Here is a 26,836-nt window from a genome sequence, read left to right on the forward strand (position 1 = left end):
TCAGGATGACCTGAGTCTTTTGAGTATTGTGCTACGTCTAGACAAAGGTATGGACAATAGAGGTGTGCATAAGTAGACCTGGATGAAAGGGTAGTAGAGGGAAAAACTCAAGTTCAGAAAGAAGGGACCGAATGTGGTTTGCTATCATAATTCCTGACCCGGGCCAGCATTATGGGAGATGGATTATCCTGTTTGGGAAGATGAGGCAGTAATTCGGATGCTCAGGTGAACTAAGAACATGTGCGGCATAATTAACAAACAGTTGTTGGCACCTGATCCACAAAGGAAGGACCCCAGCCTCCAAGAGTAGGTTGTTGACGGGGTTAGTCCGGAAAGCTCCTGTCACAAGCCAAACCCCACTTAGGTGCATTGGGTCCAGTATCCGCAGTGCTGAGGATGATTCTGAACCATAAGCCAGACTCCCAAAATCAAGGTAGGATTGTATCAGAGCTTTATGGAGCGGCAGAAGAGTAGAGTGATCTGCTGCCCAGCTAGTGTTACTTGGACAGCAAAGAGTGTTAAGATGCTGCCAGAACTGTTGCTTAAGGTGATGAAGGTGAGGAAGCCAAGTTAGATGGGCACTGAAGACTAGACTTGAAAAGCAATAAGTTTCCACTATGTTAAGTATTTGGTCATTGAGGTAAATTTCTGAATATAGGGGGACAGTACAACGATGACAGAAATGCATGATGCAAGTCTTGGCAACTGAAAGCCGTGGGTGAGGGCCAATGATTGCACCTTTCTTATGGCTCCCAGCAACCAGTGTTCATAAACACCAATACTAGAGGTGCAAAAGTGAATGCAAAAATTGTCAGCATGTAGGGAAAGTGATATTGAGGACCCTACAGCTGCTGCTAGACCATTAATGGCAACTAAAATGAGACGAACACTCAATACAGAGCCCTGCGGGGCCCCATTCTCTTGGCTATGGGCAGAACTGCAGAAAAAACCAACTTGAACTCGGAAAGTATGGAATAGCAAAAAATTCTGTATGCAGATCAAGAACAGGCCCCGGAGACCCCACTTGTGTCATGTAGTGAGAATGTGACGTCTCCATGTTGCGCAGCAACATGCCTGCTTTATGCAGATGATACTGCTTTCATAAATTCTGGAAAGGACATAAATAAACTAAAGACACAAAGTAAAGATTATCTCAGGTTATTTGAAATGTTGTTTGAAGCCAATGAGTTAGGTATTAACTATGAAAAGAATGTAGATACTTCATGCAGCCTTATTTTTTTCAGTTTGTGCAGTGTTGATTTCGAGTCACATAGACTACAGATCTCAAATGTTTTAAGTAAAAAAGACAGCAATATAGTGTTGATGCCAGGAAAAGGCTGTATGGACCCCAGGCTGTACCAAACTATCAGTGGTGGAGCAGCCTTGGTGAAAACCACCTTGGGATGGAGTCAGAAGGCCCCGAGACTCAAGGAGCCAACACAGCTGCCAGATCACCATGCATTCAAGCAACTTACACAGAACATTGGTGATACTAATGGGGCACTAGCTGGCCATCTCTAGGGGTTTCTTATCAGGTTTCAGCACCAGGACAATGACACTTTCCGACCATTGTAACAGGAACTCGCCCTCACTCCAGATACAGTTGAAGATGGCAAGGACATGGATGGCACTGGTAATCCACTGAAGGATGTTTAAGCATTTGATAGTGAATACTGTCTGGACCTGGAGTTGTATCAGGGCAATGGGCAAGGGTACTGAGGAAATTCCCACTCACTGAATGGAGTATTGTATGGCTCAAGGTGGCACGTAGTAGAAGATAAGCGAGTTCATTCCAAAGATATGAAAGGCAAGCTGATAATTATCAGGCACATAAGTTTGAGCACAATATGCAGTAAATGTTCGGCAATTGCGTCTGGGTCTGTATAGATAGCTTCATTCACGGAAATCCCAGGTACATCTACAGGGGTCTGGAATCCATAAAGACATCTGATATTTGTCCAAACATGAGGAGAGGTACGTGATCCAATGGTTGAAACGTACCATTCCCAGTACTCCTGCTTCTGCCTCTTTATTAGTTGGTGGGCCCAGGCACAGAGCCGTTTAAAGGTAATGAGGTGCTCCAGTAATGAATGCCACTTATGATGGTGGGCATCCTGCCTGCGAGCTCTAATGACCTCGGCAATTTCTGGCAACCATCATGGCACTGTCTTCCATTGCGGATGGGGGGGGGATCCTGACAGACAGGGGATTGTCAAGCCAGCAACAGAAACAATGGCCATAGTTGTGTCTCGGACCACCATCCTGATATTCTCGTGTGGTGGAGATCCAACAGTGGTAGCAGAGATGAAAGCAAACCAGTCAGCCATGTTAGGAGTCCACCTGGGCAGGCGGCAAGGGGAGTAATGCTGGCTGGGGTAGAGAAAGTGATCACTACCACACAGGTCATCGTGAACTCTCTAGCAAATAGATGGAAGAAGGCCAGGAGTGCAGACTGAAAGATCAATGGCTGAGTATGTGCCATGTGTCACACTGAAATGTGTGGGAGCACCAGTACTTAAAAAAAACAAAGATTGAGTTGTGTCAGTAGATTTTCAACATCTTTGCCACAGCCAGTGCTCATAGTTTCATCCCAGAATGGTTATGGGCATTGAAATCACCCAAAACTAGGAAAGGTGGAGGGTGTTGAGAAACCAGTGCAGCCAATACAGATTGAGGTACTTCACGATTTGGGGGAAGGTAGACATTACATACGGTAATATTCTGTGGTGCCATTACCCTGACAGCCACAGCCTCTAAAATTGTTAAGAGAGTCACAGATTCGCTGTATACAGAGTCAAAGATATGTATACATATTCCAACAGACACCCTGTCATAGTTAGTATGGTTCTTGTAATATCCTCCGACAGCCATGAAAGGTGGGGTTCCGCATTGCTGGAAACCAAGTTTCCTGAGGTGCAGTGCAGAAAGCAGGTGAAGTGCTTATGAGTTGCCATAGATCAGCCACACGACGGGAAAAAAAACCTCTACAATTCCACTGGAGGATTAAGCTTTCAGTGTACTGGGAGGGCGTGAAGGGACTGAGGAGGCAGCTTATACCATAGGGTCACCTGCTGTCATGTGTCGAGTGCTTGTGGTCCCAGGCAATACTAGGATCTCCATCTAATCCTCAGAATTGAAACCCGCAGGAAGTGGTGGTGTGAAGGCCACCGGGATCTCTTTATTCTTTACAGTTTTCTTCTTGCTGTCCTCTTGCTTCTCTTTTGGTTTCTGTGGCTGGGAGGGCTTCTCTGAGTCTGTTTAAGGAACAGATGATTAACGTGAAGCCCTACAATAGCAGTTTATGGCTCTTTCAGCCTCGGGCTGGTGTCTGGCTTCACAGCAGCAGAAGCCTTGGAAGGTAGTATCCCAAGGGACCCCTTCCTTGCGAGAGGAGCCAGAGAAGGTTGTTCCTTCTCTGCCTGATGGGTGGGGACCAAAGTCCCTAATAGCGGGGAGGAGGTGGGGAGGGGGGGATAGTGGCGTTGCTTCCAAAGTACATGTTAGGGTGGTAGCAACAGGTGGAGGAGTGCTGCCAGCCATGAAGTGGACAGACATAGTCTGGTGGCCCTAAAGGCCCACTATATAAGGCACAGCTGGCAGGTTTACCGTCATCGTAGCTACAGCATATAATGAGATCACGTACATAGGTTTTAGGTGGTCAAATTTCTTTTTCGCTTCTGTATAGGTTGATCCGTCCTGGGTCTCATATTCCATTATTGCCATCCTTTCTGAAGAACACTGCAGTCTGGCAAACAGGGGGAATGGCGCTCTTTCCAGTTGACACAAATGGGAGGTGGGGTACAATTCATTGCAATGCAAGAAAAGATCTCTATGGACTATAATCCCCTGGACCATGTTTAAGCTCTTATGGGGGGTGATGGAATCTGGGATATGCATGTGACTGCAGGGGATGCAGTTTTTATCAAAACTGACCCATTCAGCATTTTGGACATTCCGCCACTTCCCGAAACTTATCCTCTAAGTGCTCTACAAAAAAACAGAGGCTTTGTTGTTGAAAAGGATTCCCCATCAGACCTGGCACAAACTATTGAGGAGAATATGTTTGTCCATGATCTTTAGCCCTGCGTCCCTTCCATGGTGTAGTCAGGAAAGGGAATGATTTGGGATCGTATCTGTAGCATTGTACCCACCTTTTCCTCACTTAAGAGACTGCAGGGGCCATTCAATCAGATTAGGGTCTGTAACACTCAGCAGAATGTTTACAAATGTCTGCAAAATAATCAGGAGAAAGGGAAACTAATATGGCCAGGTGCAGGTGAAAAACCAATTGCTGCAGCTGATAATGCAAACTATAAGCATCACACAAAAAAGGAGGGACTACAGAATATGCTCTCAAAATACAGCCCCAACATGTAAGTCAACAAAAGACAGTTATCTAAAAGTACTATATCAGAATATTCAATACATTGGTAACAAGAAACTAGAAGCAGAAGTAGTCTTTAAGTGAAATACAACCAGACATAGTATGTACCAGTGAACATGGTCTAACTGAAACCCTGACAGCTAACACAACAATAAAGGACTATATCTTATCCAATTACTTCTGTAGATGTAAACATAAAGGTGGTGTAGTTTCTATATATATTAAAACAGGAAAGCCCATAAATACTGCAAACAGTAAAGTTGTGAGATTACCAATAGCTGGAGAAGACTATGAAATTACTGGTGTAGAACTTTAGATTGTTTTCTATGTACACCAAGTGTCAAGATTAAAATCTTTCTGAAAAAAATGGCCAACTTACTAAGAATGAATATGAAGAAACACATTGTTATATGTGGAGACTTCAATATTGATATGGGTCAAGAATCAAAATAAAGACAAGATTTTGAAGAATTGTTAATACAATACAATATGGAGGCAACAATATCTGCACCAACAAGAGTGATTTCTCAAAGTCAGACAGCTATTGACAACAGCTTTACTAATATTAGTAGAAATAACTATGAGTCACATGTAGTCAAAACAGAAACATCTGAATGTTACAGACAGCTGATCGGCTTCTGCAGAAGTAAGAACATAATATCTGAACCAAAACTAACAATCAAAGAAATCAGGAACATCAGTGAACAAAATATTAACATCTTTAAAACAGTATTAAGCAGGGAAACCTGGAATGAAGCCCTACAGATGCGGAATGTAAATGAAAAATGTGATTAATTTATTACAACAGATAAACACCATTTTAATGTAGCATTCCCCAAAGAAGAGAGACAAGAAAAGATGGAGGATCAGACAAAGTGGATTACCGGTGAAATAACAGAACTTCAAAGGAAGCTGCAGGGTCTGGGACCGAGGGGTAAAAAAAGTTGAAAATCATAAAATGCTACAAAAGTATAGAAAAATAAAATGATAGGCAAAATCAAGAGCAATTAATACTACCATAATGAACTCAAGAAATAAGACAAAGGCAACTTGGAACGCAATTAATGATGAAAGACAGGAAACAGCTGGATCAAACAAAGAAACGGATATCAGGTCAATAAAAATAAACAACACAATGGTTAGAGGTGGTAGAGATATAGATAACATACTCAGCGATAACTATATAAATGTGGTAGAGAACTTAAAACTGGAAAGAATTAGTACACAAAAAAGGGCTACCAAGTTATCACAAAAAGCAAGCAGAACCATATTCTTGAAATCAGTCACAGAAGATGAACTGAGGAAAATTATACAGAAACTGAAGTCCAAGAAATCAGCTGGTGATGACGAAATATCAAATCATGCCATAAAGCAAGTAAGTGAGCAAATAATGTCACCATTGCTGGACATACCAAGCAGCTCTCTCAGAGATGGAATTTTTTCCAGAAAAACTGAATACAAGCAAGGTGGTACCAGTGTACAAGAAAGGAGATAAGAATGACCCCAACAACTATAGGCTAGTTTCACTGATATCAGGTTACTCAAAAATCTTCAAAATGCTTATGTATAATAGATTAGTTCATTACCTGGACAAATACAACATTCTCATACCATCACAGCACGGTTTCAGAAAGAGTACATCTACGGAATCAGCAACTGCCAGTCTGACAGAATACGTTATGCGGTCCTTAGATGAAAAGCAAGTTGTATCTGCAATGTTTTTGGATCTCTCCAAAGCAGCTGACAATAATGCCATGAAGTACTGATAGGAAAATTTTGAAACTATGGTATTCCAGGGCAAGCAGGGAAGTGGATAGAACCACACATATGCAACAGGAAGAAATATGTGTCAATAGGGGATCCATTATCAATCAGAAACCAAAACCATCAAAAATGGAGTGCCGCAGGGATCGGTAATGGCGCCATTGCTGTTTTATCTGTTTGTTCATTGCATAGGTGTTGAAGAGAAAGGGGAGAAAATATTGTATGCAGATGACATGACAATACTGAAAAATGGCCAAACTGTGGCACAGCTTGAGAGAAGAGCCTACATATCTGCAAACACCACAGCCAATGGCTCCTGGAAAATAGACTTAATATAAACCTAAAAAAGTGTTCAGAAATAAAGAGAAGGCTGTGCACCTGGGTTTAGAGGTAGATAAAATGAGACTAGAAGAAGCAGAATCCACTAGATTCTTAGGTATTACTGTGAATAACAAACTGAAATGGAAACAAAATTTTAATTCTGTCTATAAGAAACTCTGCTCCGTCATATTTATAATGAGGCAGCTTTCACAGTATGCAAACAGTTTCTGTGCACAGTATACCATGGACTCTTCGAATCACACCTGCAGTATGGAGTGGTATAGGGGGAAGCTCAATCATTCAAGAAATGGAAAGGGTGTTCACATTACCAAAAAAAAGCAGCCAGAACCATATTAAGAAGAAAGACTTCTGAAACATGCAGAAACTGCCTGAAAAGACTAGGCATCTTAACTTTTTCCTTCTTGTACATACATAAAACTATACTATATGTCACAGAAGATAGTGCAGAGTGGACTACAAATGCTAGTGAACACGCCCGCAACACATGGAGGAAGAATGGCATACGAAGCATATACCACTGACTGACAATTCTTGAAAAAGGACGCCAACATTCAGGTATCAAATTACTAAAAAGTCTGCCAAAAAACTGCGTGACAACGTATGCAACACTAAGTATTCAAAGAACTATCTGTGGAAAAGGAATTTTACAGTGTTGAGGAATACTGCTCACATTTAATCTGTAAGTACTGTTCACTATAATCAATGATGTTAGAACAGTTAGGAAGTACATGATAATGAAGGATTTTGTATTTTTGACATGTCCTAATTACATGCACATTCACTGTACACCATGAAATCCTACAGAATCAAATATAATTCTATTCCATTATCAATAATTTATAATATACGGTAAACAGTGCATTATTAAACACAGAGTATCTCACGCAAAAGAGGAACTTTTTCTTATAGCAGAACACATTTTAAAACAAATTTAGTTTACTATCAATATTTGCATTAACTGATATCTCACCTTCAACTGAAACTTTAGCCACACACAGATGTATGGGCTAGCGCATTTCTATGTGGAGAGCTTAAGTGTTCTCATAATCCACCACAACATTTTATGCACACAGAAATGTGTATCATATAATATGATGCACACACACTGAAATAGTTGCCTTCAGAAGGATGACATGGTTTAGGATGGATCAATACCTCCTGAACTCATGCTGTAAAAGGCTTAATAGTTTTCTGTTTTGTAAGAAACACAGCTGGCACTGACTACATATTCTATGATATTTCCTGTGCACTTTGTAGCATAGCAAGCTGGGACCACCTAAACCTGGTATCATTTCACTCTTATTATGAATTTATTTTTATATTCATTTTTCACCTTGCACTGAAGTACCTGTGAAGCATATTTGTAGTGTGTAACTTAATTTATCAAAATGTTGGACAGACTTCACTTCACTTAAATTCATTATCTGGATTTCCCCTTTTCAATGTGCTGATTCCAGTAGTGTATGTAGTTTTCTTGGAAACACTGATAATTAAACAATGATGTCACATAGAAGAAGGTGTAATTAGATGAATGACAAACACTAACTTCACTTAATGAAGGTTTATTCAGCACTTGCACATACAAGAGCACGGAGCGAACTGCCTCCGGCCAGAACACATATGGTATATATACAGCTAAAGAACATTCCGGTACAGTGATTCTTGACATTTGTGGAAACTTCTAAAATGTACTCAAACCGGATATAGAAATTAAAATCAGACAGTCCAGGTGAGTTTTGCACTCACGACCCTCCATGCAACAGTTTAGTATCATAACCACTACACCACGGTGCTACTCAGCTCCTTCAACAACACTGCTCCCTCCTTAAGAGAAGAGCATCTAGGTGTTACGTTGTCCTAGTCCAGGAATGACGTTATCAGTCCTGCATACTCCGACTTCCGAACCGATGCTCACCCTGGTGGTAATCTTCTTAGAACTTCTTTTGCCACTATGCTCTTCGTCACTTTTCTGCTTGTTGCCTGTCACTGGATCTTCTAATTTACCCAAGGTGGCAGGATCCTTGTAGGGTTTCATTCGAAGGATGTGGACCGTATATCTGATCTTTCGTCATCTTGTTTTGGGGTCAAAATCTTCAACTTCATAAGTAACATCAGACAACTGTCTTACAACATTTTAAGGTCCACAGTAGCACCTGAGGAAATTCTCAGAGAGACCAACCTTCTGAACAGGAGTGAAGATCCAGTCGAGGTCACCAGGCTGGTAGACAACAGGTTGGTGGCTCACATCATACCTTTGGCGATTGTTTTCTTCAGTTTGCAGCTTGCGGAGTTGAGCTAACTGCCGAGCTTCCTCAGCTCTGGTTAACAACTGGCCGATGTAGTCGTTGTCCACGTCATCAAGATGTAACGGAAACACAGTATCCATCGTCGTAGTCGCCTCACGCCCATACACCAGGAAAAATGGCGTAAATCCTGTGGTGTCTTGTTTGGCGGTGGTGTAGGCAAACGTCAAGAAAGGTAGCACCTCATCCCAGCTGCTCTGCTCAACACTGACAAACATTGATAGCATGTCGGCCAAGGTCTTACTAAGGCATTCAGTAAGCCCGTTAGTTTGTGGAGGCTAGGCAGTCATCATGTGATGAGTAATGTTTGCACAGATGGTTTATCTCTGCCACAAGATTTGATTGAAAAATTTTCCCTCAATCGGTAATTAACGACCTTGGGGCATCGTGTTTTAATACAACGTCTTCCATGAGAATTTGGCTACCTCAGATGTTCGGCTATTTTCACAGCTTTTGTAATGACATAGCGTGTCAGATAATCAGTGCAAACAATAATCCATCTGTTACAACTAGCCGACATTGGAAATCGTCTGAGGAAGTCAATCCCAACATGGTGAAAAGCCGTTTCGGCTGGTGGAATTGGTATGACTTAGCCAGGTGATTTCTGAGGAACTGCCTTTCTCCTCTGGCACTATCTACAGTGCGACACTCCTAAATAAACCTGGCCAGAATCTCTTGGAGATTCTATCGTATGTCTTAATAAATCCTAAATGTCTGGCCTCAGATGTGTCATGGAATTTCTGTAGAAGATCTAAGCACATGTGTTTAGGAATCACTGGTAGCCACCTCTTTCCAAACGGATTGAAGTTTTTCTAGCAAAGTAATCCATTAACTGCCTTAAATTGTCCTGTCACGTCCTCTGACCGATTTAAGGCAAGCATAATTTTAGGTATCTTAGCGTCCTACTTCTGCTCAGCAGAGAGATCCTGGAGTGCAGCGAGACAGTCACTATCTTCATCAAAGTCTTGAGGGTCTTCCACAGGGTTTATTGAGAGACGGTCGCCATCTTGGTGTTTTCTTCCACTTTTGTACACTATGGTAATGTCATACTCTTGAAGACGTAATGGCCACCTGGCGAGTTGTCCTGTTGGATCCTTAAGACATGTCAACCAACAAAGTGAATGATGGTCTGTAAGAACTGTGAATCGCCTTCCATAGAGATACTGTCGAAATTTGCACATGGCCCAGATCACAACAAGACATTCTCTTTTTGTAGTTGAGTAGTTTCTCTCTGCTTTTGTAAGTGTCCTAAAAGCATAGGATATAACCTTCTCTTTTCCATCCGAAATTTGCTCCAGAACAGCACCAATCCCATACCCACTGGCACCTGTGTGGTGCTCTCTCATCATACAGACCAAGTACAGGGTCTGTTGTTAGAGCTTTTCGCAGCACATCGAAAGAATCTTGTTGAGCACCACCCTAGATAAATTTAGCATCAGCTTTTAACAACTCTTGGAGTGGTCTGGCTTTGGTACGAAAGTCTTTGATAAAACGACGGTAACAAGAACATAATCCGAGGAAGCTTCTCACATCTCTAATACTTTTAGGAATAGGAAATTCCGTTACAGATCTCACCTTTTCTGGGTCAGGTCGCACACATTCATTTGACACAAAGTGTCCAAGTATTTTGATTTATTTTGATTCAAAAGAGACACTTTCTTGGATATATTTCAGTCTGCCTTGTTGGAGACACTTAAGAATGGCCCTCAGTCTTTTTGTGTGTTCATCAAATGTCTCTGAGAACACTATAATGTCATCTAAATAACAAAGAAACATTGTTCACTTCAGGTGACATAGAAGATTATCCATCATCCGTTCAAAAGTTGCTGGTGCTTTACACAAACAAAACAGCATTACCTTAAACTCATACAGGTTCTCAGGGGTGATGAATGCAGTTTTCTCATGATCAGCCTCAGTACTTCGATTTGCCAGTATCCCAAGTACATGTCCATGGTTGAGAAAAACTTAGCCCTCTTCAACAATCTAGTGTATCGTCAATTCGTGGAAGAGGGTAAACATCCTTTTCAGTTATCTTATTAAGCTTCCTGTAATCAACACAAAAGTGCCAACTGGCATCCTTCTTCTTGACGAAGACCACTGTTGATGACCATGGGCTCTGTGAAGGCTGAATGATGTCATTCTTCATCATTTTCTCTACATCGTCGCAAATTATTCTATGTTCCGTTGCTGACACACGGTATGCTCTCTGGCTTATTGGTTGATGGTCTCCAGTGCTAATCCAGTGCTTCACGATCGATTTGTCTAATTTGCTCTTTACCTGTGGATTGAAGCATTCAGAGAACTCTTGAAGAATGGCAAGTAGCTTCTTCTGTTGTTCCTTAGTGAGATCTAGTGATAGTCGAACTAGGTCTTGTCTCTTAGTGGTAGCGCTAATTTTGCCCACACACTTGGCATGGGAGGTTTCTATGATGCTCAGCTGTTCTTCAATTAACGACTCAGTGCGTCTTGGAAGGATCTGCGGTTCTCGGTGACAGTTAACTATGCACAATTCGCTGAATCCGTTCTTAAATGAGATGACAGAGGCTGGGATGACCAAGTTATTCTCCAGTGGTATGCTTCTCTTACATTCTACTACAAGATCCATGGTTTGATGCATGGCATGACACGTGACAGTAACCTTTCTAGCACTGACTGCAGGAATGATCAGTTCATCCAGCACACATAGTCTTCACACACTCGGATGCCCAACTTCCTGTCCACAGTATCTCATCTCGTCTAGCATAATCTTCGAGTGACCACAATCTATAATTGCCTGAGAAGCTTTCAAAAAGTCCCACCTGTGAATGACGTCATGACTAAACTCTTGTAAGATGATGAATTCTAAGGGCTGTGTATGGCCACTTATACCCACACAAATGACATATCTTCCAGTAGGTTTTACATATTTCCCATTAGCCACCTTCAGCAGAAATGTTTTGCTGTCAACAAATACCGTTTTCTGCAACTGGCGACGGTATGTCTCCAAAATGGCTGAATATGATCCTCCAGAGTCCACAAGAGCTTGGGCTGGTCAGCCATCAATGAGGATATCAACATAGTTTCCTATCATTTTTGTAGTGATTGACGGTGGAGGATTTTTCTCTTCAGTGGCCTCACCTCCAAGGAAGGTCGCACCCTTAATTTTCCCGGTTGCGCCGGCTGGAGCTTCTAAATGGTGATGGAGAACTTGATCGGCGTGTTGGGGAGCATTCCTCTCCAGCCACTAGCTTGTGGTGATGGTGACCTATGACGTTCTGCACCCACATCTTCCTGTTCATCTTCGTTGTCCCAGAGTTGGCGTCGGCTAAGATCAGTCAGCTGTCTTCTGGCGTGGGCGTCATCAAATATCCGTCGCCTTTCTTGACAATAGTGCACCACATGTCCTGGTCTTCCACAGTGGAAACATACTGGTTGGTTATCCTGAGTCTCCCAGACATCAGTCTTCCTTGGTGCCCAAACAGTTTTGTCACGTGGCATTGTAGGAACATAACTTTTCCTGGGGCCTGACTTGTTTACCGTTTTAAAGGGAAATGAAGGGCGAGAGATTGGGTTCAGTGTCTGTTCCATTTTCTCCCTTATGACCTCTTGAAGCATCTCAGTTTTTTGCTCGCTGTGCAAATCCAAGTGCCACAAGAACTTCCTCTCTCAATATCTGACTAAGAACAGTTGTGAAATCAGTTGCTTACTCCACCACAGAGATCTATACGACGTTGGAAGCCATTCAAACTTCTTGCGTGCAATTCTTTTTTGATACATTGTCTCGATATACTGGCACCATTTTATGAAGTCATCAGCTGTCGAAACCTCCTTCAGGAGTAGGGCTTGATACATGTCCCCAGCAACACCCTTCATGATATGTGCAACCTTATCTTCCTCCTTCATTCTAGGTTCCACTATTTTACACAGCTCCAAGATGTCTTGAATGTAGGATGCTGTAGTTTCTCCTGGACGCAGTGCCCTGCACTTATTAATCTTCAGCCTTGCACTTCTGTCATTGTGTGTTGCTGAAATACTTGCGCAGTTCCACCTGGAATACTTCCCAGCTCGTGAACTTCTCCTCGTTGTTCTCATATCATTGCTTGGCAGTGCCCTCCAAGTAGAAAAATAGCCAAACACAAGGTGTCATCCCACTTGTTAAATTTGGCTATACGCTCATGTATCTTCAGCCACTTGTTTGGATCTTGGACATTGTCACCAGAGAACCCGGAAGGATGTCTCATGTGGCAGCACACAATTGCTTTCATCATAACGTCCTCTTCTTCTTGTGACTCCAGTAGATCGCGATCTGTTGGCAGCACACAATTGCTTTCATCATAACGTCCTCTTCTTCTTGTGACTCCAGTAGATCGCGATCTGTTGAATACGGATCGATGTCAGGTTTCTCACCACATAAACGGCGGCTCTGTCGTGGCCTGATGGGAGCCACTGTGTCGTCGATAATATGCGCTATCACAAGTTCCAATACCCAGCGTCTCCCTCAGAATAATGTTACGTAGAAGAAGGTATAATTAGATGAATGACGAACACTAACTTCACTTAACGAAGGTTTATTCAGCACTTGCACATACAAGAGAATGGAGCGAACTGCCTCCGGCCAGAACACATACGGTGTATATAAAGCTACAGAACATTCCAGTACAATGATTGTTGACATTTGTGGATACTTCTAGAATGTACTCGAGCCAAATATAGAAATTAAAATTGTACATTCCAGGTGAGTTTTGAACTCACGACCCTCCATGCAACAGTTTAGTATCATAACCACTACACCACGGGGCTACTCAACTACTTCTGAGACAATATGATTAGATTACATTAGATTAGTACTTGTCCCATAGATCATGAATATGACACTTCGTAATGATGTGGAACGTGTCAGGTTAATAAAAGGTGTCTATACAAGATATTACATTACACAAAATATTACATGACACTTAATATTTATTTATTTATTTTTTGTTGGGGTTGGGGAAATTACCCACTTACTATATCCAAAAATTCATGTAATGAGTGGAAGGAGTTGCCATTAAGACATTCTTTTAATTTCCTTTTAAATGCTATATGGCTACCTGTCACACTTTTGATGCTATTAGGTAAGTGACCAAAGACTTTTGTGGCAGCATAATTTACACCCTTCTGAGGCAAAGTTAGATTTAACCTTGAGAAGTGAAGATCATCCTTTCTCCTAGTGTTGTAGCCATGTACACTGCTATTACTTTTGAATTCGTTCAGATTGTTAATAACAAATTTCGTAAGTGAATACATATATTGTGAGGCTATAGTGAAGATCTCTAGCTCTTTAAATAAGTGTCTGCAGGATGTTCTTGGATGAGCTCTAGCAATTATTCTGATTACACACTTTTGTGCAATGAAAACTCTTTTACTCAATGATGAGTTACCCCAGAATATGCCATACGAAAGCAAAGAATGAAAATAGGCATGGTAAGCTAATTTACTGAGATGTATATCGCCAAAATTTGCAATGACTCTAATAGCATAAGCAGCTGAACTCAAACATTTCAGCAGATCTTCAGTGTGTTTTTTCCAGTTCAACCCCTCATCAATGCATACACCTAGAAATTCTGAATATTCTACCTTAGCTACCGATTTCTGATCGAAGTCTATATTTATTAATGGTGTCATTCCATTTACTGTGTGGAACTTTATATAATGTGTTTTGTCAAAGTTTAATGAGAGACCATTTGCAGAGAACCAGTTAATGATTTTCTGAAAAACATCGTTTACAATTTCATCAGTTAATTTTTGTCTGTTGGGTGGGATAGTTATACTTGTATCATCAGCAAAAAGTACCAGCTTTGCATCTTCGTGAATATAGAATGGCAAGTCATTAATGTATATTAACAATAGCAGAGGACCCAAGACCGAAACTTGCGGCACCCCATTCTTGATTGATCCCCAGTTTGAGAAATCACCAGTTATTATGTGAACTGCTTACTTCAAGTTTCTGCACTCTTCCAGCTAGGTATGATTTCATTTGAGCACTGTCCCATTCATACCACAGTACTTGAGCTTATCTAGAAGTATTTCATGATTTACACAATCAAAAACCTTTGAGAGATCACAAAAAATCCCAACAGGTGACTTCCGGTTACTCAGAGCATTTAATATTTCATTAGTGAAAGAATGTATAGCATTTTCCATTGAAAAACCTTTCTGGAAACCAAACTGACATTTTGTTAAAACTTTATTTTTACAAAGGTGTGAAGCTACTCTACAATACATTACTTTTTCAAGAATTTTGGATAAGGCAGTCAGAAGAGAGACTGGGCAGTAGTTGTTGACATCAGACGTATCCCATTTTTTATGCAGTGGTTTAACAATGGCATACTTCAGTCTATCTGGGAAAATACCCTGCTTCAGAGAGCTATTACATATGTGGCTAAGAATCCCACTTATCTCTTGGGAACAAGCTTTTATTATCCTGCTGGAAATGACATCCATTACAAGTGAGCTTTTATTCTTTAGAGAGTTTATTATCTTCCTAATTTCAGAAGGAAAGGCGGGTGGAATTTCAGTTGTATCAAATGGTGTGGGTAAGGCCTCTTCCCGTAACTGCCTTGCTTCTCCTAATGAACATTTAGATCTTATTTTCTCTACAACATTTAAAAAATGATTATTCAAAATGTTTTCGACTTCCAGCTTGTTGTTTGCCAAGTTTCCATTCGCTTTGATGGTAATGTCGTCATCCTGTACTCTTGGTTGCCCTGTCTCCCTTGAAATAATATTCCAAATTGTTTTGATTTTGTTATCAGAGGTATTAATCTCATACATGATGCACATGCTTCTGGACTTGTTAATGACCTTTCTTAATGTAGCACAGTAGTTTTTATAATATTTGGCTGTTTCTGGATCATTACTCTTTCTTGTTGTTAGATACAGTTCCCTTTTGTGGTTACAAGATATTTTTATTCCTTTAGTAAGCCAAGGTTTTTTGCATGGTTTCCTATAATTAGATTTAACTACTTTCTTGGGGAAACAGTCTTCAAATTCTCTTACAAGTGTATCATGAAGTAAGTTATATTTTAAATTAGCATCGGGTTCCTTGTACACCTCATCCCAGTCTAACTGCTGAAGATTTTCTCTGAAATTTCTAATTCTTGAATCATTAATTGAATGCATAACTTTGGAGGGTAGTTTTGAATTACTGAATGGAGCTATGTCAGATACTGTAACCAGCTGAGCACCATGATCAGAAAGGCCATTCTCAACAGGACAAGAATTTATGTTTTTAAACTTATCTTGATCTATAAAAGTGTTATTTGTCAATGTACTGCTGTTCTTTACTACCCGAGTAGGAAAATTAATGACAGATGTCAAATTGAAAGAACCGAGCAAGACTTCCACATCATTCTTCCTATTACACTCTTTCAGTGAATCAACACTTAAGTCCATCTTTTTTTGGCTTTCGGAAAAGTTTTACAATAACAAAGCACAGCTTAACTGGAACCCTCTGTTCAAAGCATTAGGATGCAAAGGATTACAACATATGTGCAACACTGAAAAAAAGGTTTTAATCAAGAGGGCAACAAAACAGAATAGTTTACTTATTTCTTAAGATTTGTTAACTATTCCTTTTACATATACTCACGACTGGAGTATCCAGTTCTTCATTTTTTATTCCGACTTCTCACAAAATTAATTACAAATATGGTAAAATGTTTACCATTAAACATTTCATACATTAAAAAACACTCAGTTTCTTTGTATATAAACAAAAAATAACATTTTATTTCACATATATTACAGTATATATACGTATAAAGAGTTACGCACAATACATTCATACAGAAGCTGTACTGGCATTTGCCTCTGGAAAAACAATTGGAAAAACATCCTTATAATGATTTACAAAATGAACTTCAAGCCCATCAGTTATATATTTGGCAAGGTCGTTGAAGTCTTTCTTATTTTCATCTGGCAGGATAATACATTTCACCCCTGCCCTTTTTGCCTGTAATGAGAAATTAAACAAGTATTCAGTTTTTATTTACCACCCATCTCACAAAAAATCTTATTGTTGAGGTAATGCTTCAGATACATACCGCAATGGTTTTCTCTTTAATACCACCAACTGGCAATATTTTGCCTGTGAGAGACACTTCGCCTGTCATAGCTACATCCTGTCGAACAGGAGTATTTTTTGCTAAGGAGATCAATGCTGTGACAATTGTACAGCCCGCACTTGGTCCATCTTTTGGTGTTGCTCCCTGCAAACAAATAGATACTAAAATGCTGAAATTTTAAGATATCATTCAGTGTAAGATATAACAGATAACTACTACCAGTCCAAAACAGAAATGTCCCATTCTCAGTGAGTAACTTAAGACACTCTGAAAATACTCACTTCTGGTACGTGAAGATGAAGGTGACTTGAATTGAGGAACTTTTTAGCTGCTTCATCATTTGCAACAAAATGTCGTGCAACGGTCAGGGCAATGCGAGCTGATTCTTTCATGACATCTCCCAAGTGACCAGTTAGTTCCAATGATCCCTCACCATCAGTGTCTGGTGGCCTACGTGTCATAGTCTCAATGAACAATGTCGATCCCCCTGAAATACAATTACATGATAACAGACATGTGCAGACTCAGAATCTCTCTCTCTCTCTCAAATTGATATTATTTCCATCTACAACTGACTGAAATGATGCAAAATATTGGTTAATCAGAACTGAATGCATTTCAAATAAGAACTATGGTGATTAATGTTCTCATCATTCTGTGTGTATTTGTTATGGTACATATAATACACCATAAAATAATGAAGATTGTATCGAAGTGCCTGATAAGATAGGGAAACTGTTGAAATAAGAAATTCATTACACAGCTACATACCCATCGCTGTCCATGCCAGACCCATGACTACACCTGGAGGTGTGACATCATATAAACGATCATGAGTGAACACAGGTTTACCAACAAATTCTGCTAAGTTCTCTGGTGTAACGTTCACTTTTTCTGCTTCCTTCCTGACAATCTTGAATGCTACTTTGCGAAGAACCTGTTAATAATTTACTGAAATGTATATGTTAAAAGCAAATGGATACAATAAGAAATTAAGACACACAATTAGTGGAAAAAGTACTTGTTTACGTCTGTCACACAAGACACACAACAAAATTTTCTGGTTAAAATGACAATGTAAGCACTTCTAAAAAATGACACTTGCTCCCATGAGACAAGGAAAAATTATCAAGGAATAAAATCTGTCTACAAGTCATAATAGATAGAATACAAACTCAAACAGGCCACGTATCAGGTAAACTGGCTATGGCCTTCTTTAAAATATCATCCCAGTGATTCCTTGTATGACTTAAACAAGCAATGGAAAACCTATATTGGGACAGTTCATCTGAGATTTGAACTTCTCTCAGTCTGAATGCTGGCCCAGTGTCTCAACCGTTGTGTCATCTTATTTAGTTACACAAGAAAGAATCTTGTTGTTAGTCTATGTGTGAAACAGTAGCTATTAATGTGCAGCTTAATGTAAAGAGCTTTACATACTGAAAAAGCTTACTATATTTCACAATACAAACATCATTAGGAAATTATGAAGAGAATGGCATTATAGCCAAATTATGCAAGACATTTATGTACCACAAAACATCATAGTTACACCTGAGAAATAAACAGGGAAGGAAGTAATAACACACACACTAGTAGACTTACAAGTGGAGTGCTGTCACATATTACACATCTACACACCAATGCCCAGCGAAGTACAACAACCACTGACCGGTACTTTTGTTTCACAACACTTGTCACAGACTATCATTTCCATAACATTTATTCAGAGTGTAATGTGTATGATCCACATTTCTGTGTGAATATACCACCAGTCACTTTAAATCGGATGCTTAGTTTATTCATAAAATTCTAATGTAGTACACAAAATCAGACAGTGGAAAACAACAATATGAAAAGGACAGATGGCTTCTCACCATACAGAGGAGGCACTGTGTCACAGACAGGCACAATGAAAAAATCTGAAAGATATTACAGCTTTTGACAAAGTCCTAGCCCTGTAGTGCAAACACCCTGTCTCAGGGAGCTAGAGCCTGACAGCTGACAACTGGGGTCTAGCACCCTGACACAGGCCTTTTGCATCAGTCATGCTTGTGAGAGCACAAACTCCTGGAGGCAGGGAATCTCACAAGAAATAAAATTTGTTGGCTACTCATTATTAAATTTGTCACATATTCTCACTCAAGAAGTGTGTCTGGCTCATCTGGCTCATCAGCAAGGGCAGCTCAACCCGCACACCAAATGTCAACAACGCATCTAGCTGGTAATGTTACTTCAGCTACCAGTCTGTATTGTGACGTTATGAGTGTGAGCTGCACTAACTCCTTGTTTGTTAACTGCGGTGGTGGTGTGTTATGTAGTAGTTATGAATGTTTGATAATTAAAGTTATTAATTTTGCCTCATAGAGTATGGAAATATACTGTGACAGTTAACAGAGGGTGTATACGAGGGCAAGGAAAAAAATTTCCCGGATTTTTCCCGGATTTCTCAGTTAAAAATACACTTTCACCTGGGTCAGTTAAGTGACATTATACTTTCCCTCGGAACTGTAAACCCTTTGAATGGTTATGGTTTTATATACCGGCATAGAATTTCCTGGCGCTTTCAAAAACAAAACTCATGGGGAAAAAAACACGTTTTGGAAACATCTTTGATGTGCAGTAACATGTACTCTGCTTATTTTCGTACTACGAAAGTATAAATTCGAATTCCACCAATCACCACATGTTACTTTCTGAAGCATAGAAATTGAGACTGTGATGCACTTTTGCAAGTCAGTCATAGCTCAATTTTTAATGACAACATAAATATCTGATCTTCTGGGCTCAAAATTCTTCTAAATGGCTTGTCATCAAAGAGTTGTTGGGGTTTTTTTTTTTTTTTTTTTTTTTAATGAGAGTCAAATGCTCTGAAATTAAGAAATTCATCATATATTCTCCCACATAGTTCATTTTGTGTAAAAGGAAGAATACTTTGTTAGTAACACTTTTCAAACCACCATTCCAAATATTTTCCAGCAACCTGTTAGCAATAGGTTTGTTTTAGCAGTCACCAGAGAGTGCCAGATAACAGGCGCAACCACGCTTGCGCAGCTATGATGACGTAGGAAGCCCGTATGTTCGTATGTGTAAAACATTAAAAGATCTCACATTATGCCATAAGAAAAATAAGACATCAGAGGACACTCGAAGGGCATCAGAATTTCATGAACCGTACTAAAGTGCACACTTGCATGTCCAAATTCCCAATGAAGTAGGCCTTGACCTGATATTAAGCTTTTCAGTGTGGTTTTCTGGATGCAAATTCTCTTGGAGTACTAGTACAGTATTATCTCGTGTTTGGCTCTTTATTATGGCATAATGCCATAAGTACTAGAAGATGAAAACATGCGCTTGAAATGCAGCGAACAGTTGAAACTAGCCAATAGTGTGGAATAAACACTTCATTTCAAATAAATCGACTCTCTCATGGAAAAGATTAATAAAAAGCCAAATTTCTTAACTTGCTGTTTTGTGCAACATAAAATGAAATACAGAATACATAAAACCAGTAAAGACAAGAGACACACAAGACAGTACACATTTCATCAATCCTTAGGTCCTAGCATTTTTTTTTTTCTCTGTTATGTTGCTACAGCTTTACATGGCGTGCTTTCCTTTCTGCAAAAGAATCTATAGCCTCTACAAAGTTTGTCAAACGTTTAGCTATATGAAAAATCGAAATGTCGTTGTCTAATACCAAAAACGCTGTTAATACAAATAGTACCCAAGACTGGTGTGGTTTCTCTATCTGATTAAGTCTATTTTGTCACTGTCTGGCAAATAAAACAAAATAGGCATTTCTAATATTGCAGCAATTGTAACACACACCAAATAAACATGACTTTTGGCACAAAAGGTCGTTTTTATAACATGACAGAACTTAATTCACAAAGTACTAACATCAAATGGCTACTGGGCCTACTACAATCAAAAAGCTTTATGTTAGGAAGTAGTTTTACATTTCATTCATACGCTCCAGTTTCTCAAGCATGTGATTGAAAAGCAGTAGTACGAAATTTTCATATAAATTTGGGATCATTATGTTCATTGGAGGGCAGCGTGGAGGGTAAAAATCGTAGAGGGAGACCAAGAGATGAATACACTAAGCAGATTCAGAAGGATGTAGGTTGCAGTAGGTACTGGGAGATGAAAAAGCTTGCACAGGATAGAGTAGCATGGAGAGCTGCATCAATCCAGTCTCAGGACTGAAGACCACCACAACAACAACAACAACAACAACAACATGTTCATTCATAATTTGTGTGATGTCCCTGTTTCTTCTCCTTCCTTGTTCTAACAAACAATCTTGTCATCACTAATTCTGTAACTATTCCTGTCATTGTCAAAACTTATTCTCCAGTTAACTCCACTAATCCTGCCACAATCATCAGTTTAGTTATCCCACAATTACTCTCCGGTAGGCGTTATTACATGTTCGCACAATGTGTTTTCCGTGCTACTCCCAGAATATAACTTAAGTGGCTGCTGGCCAGGGACTGTACAACTGGACCTTACTAGTGTAGTGACGTGTCCAAAAATTTTCTGTCAAAATTTCACTGTCTTGGATACACCGAGAAAATAATATGTAATCTTTCTTACCTATTATTCCTGTTAGTCATTTATTTCCACTCTAGTAGTCTGAATTTATGGATTTCGCTAGTAATTATGACAATGCTGATCATTCGCAAACTCAGTCAAGCACATAAACAAAAAGTGACTGGCATTCATCCGTTCAGTTTTATTCCGCTCAACTCGTATAGCCCCATCCCTCTCTGTGGGTGGGAAAGTTTATTTCTAGATGGGACGAGGATTCCCCTGTCAGAGACATCACGTACACTATGCAAGCATTCAGAAATGTTTAAAAACCAACAGGGATGGGTTTAAAATCATATGAATAATCGATAGACCAACGTGCGCTGGATGCTAGGAGCTTTGTGAAACAAGGTTTTTTTTCCTAAAGAATATGAATTAACCCCCACCCCCCTCTAAAGATCCGGGCCCACTGCGAATGCATGAATCTGGCAGCTTTGGCGCACCAGTAAAATTTTTCGAGGTAGCATCTGGCTGCGTGCTGCCACTGCTTCATAGCCAATGGTCACATTTCTGTAGGCAGAAGCGAGAAAAGGTACTAGACATATGCGACTCAACTGCGTATGGGCATGAGCCCGCTTGTAAGTGATCAAATGAATCTAATGTAAACAGTTGTGATGTCACACTCATCAGAGGCAATTCGTTGTTATGAAGCACTGAATAGTATTCTTAAAGCCTATGACACAGTTTACTGTTGGCAGAAGCTTGCATGAGCACTGAGTTTTGTTACTGTATATTGCGAATTTCCTTTGAAAGTTAAGTTTTGTTTTCGTTTTTCTCTCGTTCACATTTTATTACTGCAGTATTATTCCGCAGTAGTGGGATATAGTAATATCCTTTGTTAGAGTATCAGTTCTTACCAGTCAAAATTACAAAAATTCAACTGAAAACTCAAACAATGAAAAATTACCAGAATTCTAAAAAATTCCTGGGTTTTTCCCGGGTCTCCCGGTTGTCCTGGGTCGTATACACCCTGTACTAATATTATGGGGTCAGTGGTAAGTTAATTATAAATCTATTATTGATGTGATTGTGTGCCCATGGTGATGAGAGACATGGAGGTGAGTGTGTAAGAGTGGTTTAAAACTTCTAGTGCACAATTCAGCACCAATATAAAGGAGCTAAATGCTAGTATCCAAGCTTAGGTTGGAGAGATATATGCAAAATAAAACTGTAAAAAAGCTAATATAGGCACTATAAATGCTAGCATAAAATCTCTTGGGGCGAATTTGCAGTTACGATAGAGTGTACATGCAATAACTTAAGATTAAGTGTTGCATAACAAAATACAAGAGATTGACAATAAAATAGCACCATTACAAACTGCTCTGTCTACTTAAAAGAGGACTTACAATCAGACAATGTAACCTGGTAAGAAACAAAGTCAATGAACAATTCGGGGAAATAAATAATGAGCTGAAACAGATTAAGATTTTGTGGAACAGGAATTTTCTGATGTTCACAGGCAGATATCATACACAGAAGTCCACTTAAATATTTTAGAATATGGGAAAGATTCTGATTTAACTATACTCGCAGGATCCACTCTTGCAAGTTTGGAGGGGCAGGTTAATGATTTAATAGAACAAGCAGTACAGGAAAAGATACAATCATGTCAGTTCATCTTATTCCATTGGGGAGAAAGAACGAAGGGTGAAATTCAGAAACTCTGGAACTAACTCGAAAAAAAACAAAATAAAAGTTTAAGAAAATGAGAACGAATGTAGACGGGTATTCTTAGCAAAACTGATAAGAGGAATTACAACTGGGAGGAGGCACTAATTTATCAAAACAGTTTCCAATGTTTAAACTGGACGGTGATGTTCATACAACTTATTTTTCAAGAGTACTTTTCAAGTTTCTTCCTAAGTGGTGGGATGATTCAAAGAAAGTTGATTTTGCACTCAGTTATTTGGAAAGGGTTGCAACCAAATGGGAAACTGCTGACTCAGAAGAATTTTCTTCCTTGGACAACTTTCAGGAATAATTCAAAAAGAAATATCAGTAAAAAATACACAAGAAAAGTAAAAACAGAAATTTCAGATATTTAAGTAAAATTAAAAGAAAAAAGGCATGTTTGAAGTGGAGTGTCAATGGCTTTGTGCATATATTAAACAAACTGAAATGTGATCAACTGATATGTCCAGAAAAGCTCTTTGGGGTGCGTTTTCAATGCCATTTGCATGTAGGAATAATATTTAAGTGCCTTAGATCTCAGGAGAGTCTGTGTGTTGTATGGACTAGAGGGAGCAGTGACCGTTAATGCTGAATTATCTACTACATTACTTCATTTCTGATTTTCCATGTGGCAGTGTCTTTTCCTCCTCCCATCCTATTTTCTATAAATGAGTTTCCTTTCGACTGTCCTGTTGTAAGTCTTCTAGTGATTGGTACAGTTATGCACATACTATTACATAGATATTATCTAGCATCAGTGAAACACATAAAGGATAAATACTATGTGAGTGGCAATGTGTTCCTGAGCCATAATGAAGAGGAATCAGTCTAGCCATTTTGACTAATTTACATGACCTATATCATGAAGGATAACCCAGAAATTTTTGATTAAATGGGTTATAATTGACATTTCTTATGTTTACAGAGCCTGCTCTAGGTATTGGTATCACATAAAGGTGATTAAAAAAGTGTCTCTCCTCTTCAAAAGGTAACAGGGGAGATGATGTGATGTAACGGTATATTAATCAACTGTCATCTCCACTGCAGGTAAATGTTGCAGGCATGACATAAAAAAAAAAAACCCGTCCCAAACTAAGCTTAGAAGCATAATTATTCAATTATTAAAATCCTGGGATATTGGATACTTTTACATACTACATATATTGCAAAGGTTAAGTATACCATATTAAATAAATAATATAAAAACTTTGTGAGCAGATGGCATGCAAACTATGGCTGTTAGTGACGTCACATTGAACAGGGGAAGAGAGATCGGTAGTACCCCCATGAAGTATGATGATCTGAGGTGCTAACAGATAGTTTTAGTTTCTAATGCCTAATGCAACTCAAATAGGGCCATCTGAAACTGCAGCATCATAGTAAATTTATAATAAAAGTGGTTGGTAGTTACGTATGAACTTTTGTACATAAATTGAAGTAATTGTCAAGTGTATGGATGGACAAATAGCTGGAAGAACCACACCACAATGGAGAATGTAACAACATATATCGCTGTAGAAATTAAATATTATTTGAGAGTATCTTTCTGCATAAAGATATGTATTTGACAGTTCCTATAAAAGGAGAATACCATTCATTTTTGAAGCTTACTCCAAAGTTGTAATGTAGATTACTTTACCTGAGCTTGAAGCTAGATTTTCAATATCAGCCCAAGTATCTGAGCTTTAGAAGGGAATTGTAGGGTGACAAACAATCAGTAGATAATGTTCAGTTGAAGCAACAAAAAAGGATGCGAGTTGTCCTACACGCGTAACTTCTCTGGGTAAGTGGTGGTGCAGCAACAAACTAAGGTATTAGATACCTCTGAATGTTCTACAATGTCTCGGAGGAGGAGGAGGAGATTAGTTTTTACGTCCAGTCAACAACAAGGTCATTAGACACGGGGTACAATCTCAGATTAGGGAAGGAAGGGGAAGGAAATAGGCCATGCTGTTTGTCAAAGGAACCATCCCGGCATATGCCTGAAGTGATTTTGGGAAATCCAGGAAAACCTAAATCAGAATGGCTGGAGCTGGGTTTGAACCGTCATCCTCCCAAATGCAAGTCCAGTGTGCTAACCATTGCGCCAGCCCACTCAGTCTGCATTGTCTAGCAAAACCATCTCGTAAAAAAGTAGGCCAACGATACTGCACCATTGGATTTTTTTATGGTGCTTTGTGATGGTGTAATACACAAATATACTTTTGCATATTTTGTAGTGGACTGCATATTTTTCACAGGGTTAACAGTAAGCTTGTTTGCTAAGAAATTTATGCTAGGGATTTTTGTACCTTTTGTGATTGCATAAGCATAATGGTTGGGCTGATACGACTTTTGTAGTGGATGTGACTGTAACTATGACTAAGACTTGCCTATCTTAATTGCTGGAGGTAGAGATCCAGTAAGAGGTAAAGTTTGTAAGTCAGAATTTTCCCAGACATTTAAGTTAGTGAGCAGTACAGAGGCTATCACTGCACCACTACTCTCTCCACAAAATATCAATAGTAGGGCATCGAAGACCATTTCCAGGGCCTGTGGAGGTGAATCGGGATAGTCTGTTCTGTAGAATCAGCATATATCTTTATCCTCCAGGCCTCCCGGTGAACTACCTCTAAGGAAGGGGTCTTTGGGGTGGTGTGTGGGATGGGTATCTGTCTTTGGAGTACAGATTCTTTTCTTCTTTGTTCCCCAAGTTCCTAGTTCTCTTTTTTCCTTTCTGTCTTTTCTAACTGGAGTACCATGACTATCATCTCTCTTTCCATATGCAATAATTTCCATCACAAACATCCTTCAGTTATCCATTTAAGTAAAACCTGTTTTAATAGGACCACCAGAGTGTAGCATGCACCCATAACCTCCTGACAATGTAGATAAAAGATTACATAAGCAATAATAACTGATCATTACATCACATACAAGTAAACAGGGCCCAGTTATAAATAATTATCCTCAATATATTACTGAATTAGAAATTCTCTTGCTGACTAGTCCTTGAATAGAGAAAAATTGACAAAAAGCATAAATAATTTATGACCGAAACATTTAAATATGATTTACCTCACGAAATGCAATGCACAATGAGGAATTAATTACTTTGAAAAAAAGTTTAAGTAACTGTGTGCACAATTGAGTACACGTGCAGAATTCGAATAAGGTGTTATAAGATGATGGAGTTAAATCCATATAAAATACCTAGGCAACTTGTTTGCCGTTCTTCTGGGTGAGTAATTCAAGCAGATAACATCAAAAGAAATTAAGTACAATCAGTTCCTAGTCACTGACTGCAGTGGCTATAGCTTCAGATGTGGATGACATTTCATAAGGAAGGACTAAATGACTAATGAAGGCACTGAGGTACATTCAACCCAAGTTACTCAGTGGAAAATATAACACAGGGATTAATGAATATCAGTCTATGTGGATAAGCCACATGTAAAATATAAATGATGGTACTATGTTGCAATTGTAAAGGATTTCATAAAATAAATACTGTAAAGGAACATTTAATATCTCAAAAGTGAAATTTGTATATGGTTCCACTTATGTAACTATTCAATGTTAGAAAATAAAAAGTTTGTTCTAACTCAATACTCAAGAAAATCCTTTGTTTATTTAGATGACAGAAATGTCATGACATCATTTGTCTCAATGGGAGGATATGAAGTGTAAATATCACTTCAAGGAAAGTG

General features: G+C 39.3%; 1 protein-coding gene across 1 annotated transcript in view; it reads right to left on the bottom strand.

The window, feature by feature from the left end:
* Positions 1-16,510: 16,510 nt before the first annotated feature.
* Positions 16,511-26,836, bottom strand: part of LOC124612924 (lon protease homolog, mitochondrial-like) — a 152,767-nt gene continuing 142,441 nt past the window's right edge. Inside the window, exons 14-17 of the mRNA XM_047141420.1 lie at positions 17,649-17,814; positions 17,159-17,364; positions 16,857-17,021; positions 16,511-16,765 (exon numbers count right to left, since the gene is read on the bottom strand). Of these exons, the coding sequence (XP_046997376.1) occupies positions 16,595-16,765; positions 16,857-17,021; positions 17,159-17,364; positions 17,649-17,814 (708 nt within the window). The 3' untranslated portion in view covers positions 16,511-16,594. The remainder of the gene's footprint in view (positions 16,766-16,856; positions 17,022-17,158; positions 17,365-17,648; positions 17,815-26,836) is intronic.

The sequence above is a fragment of the Schistocerca americana genome, chromosome 4 (genome assembly GCF_021461395.2).
Source record: "Schistocerca americana isolate TAMUIC-IGC-003095 chromosome 4, iqSchAmer2.1, whole genome shotgun sequence".
Classification (NCBI taxonomy): Eukaryota; Metazoa; Arthropoda; class Insecta; order Orthoptera; family Acrididae; genus Schistocerca; species Schistocerca americana.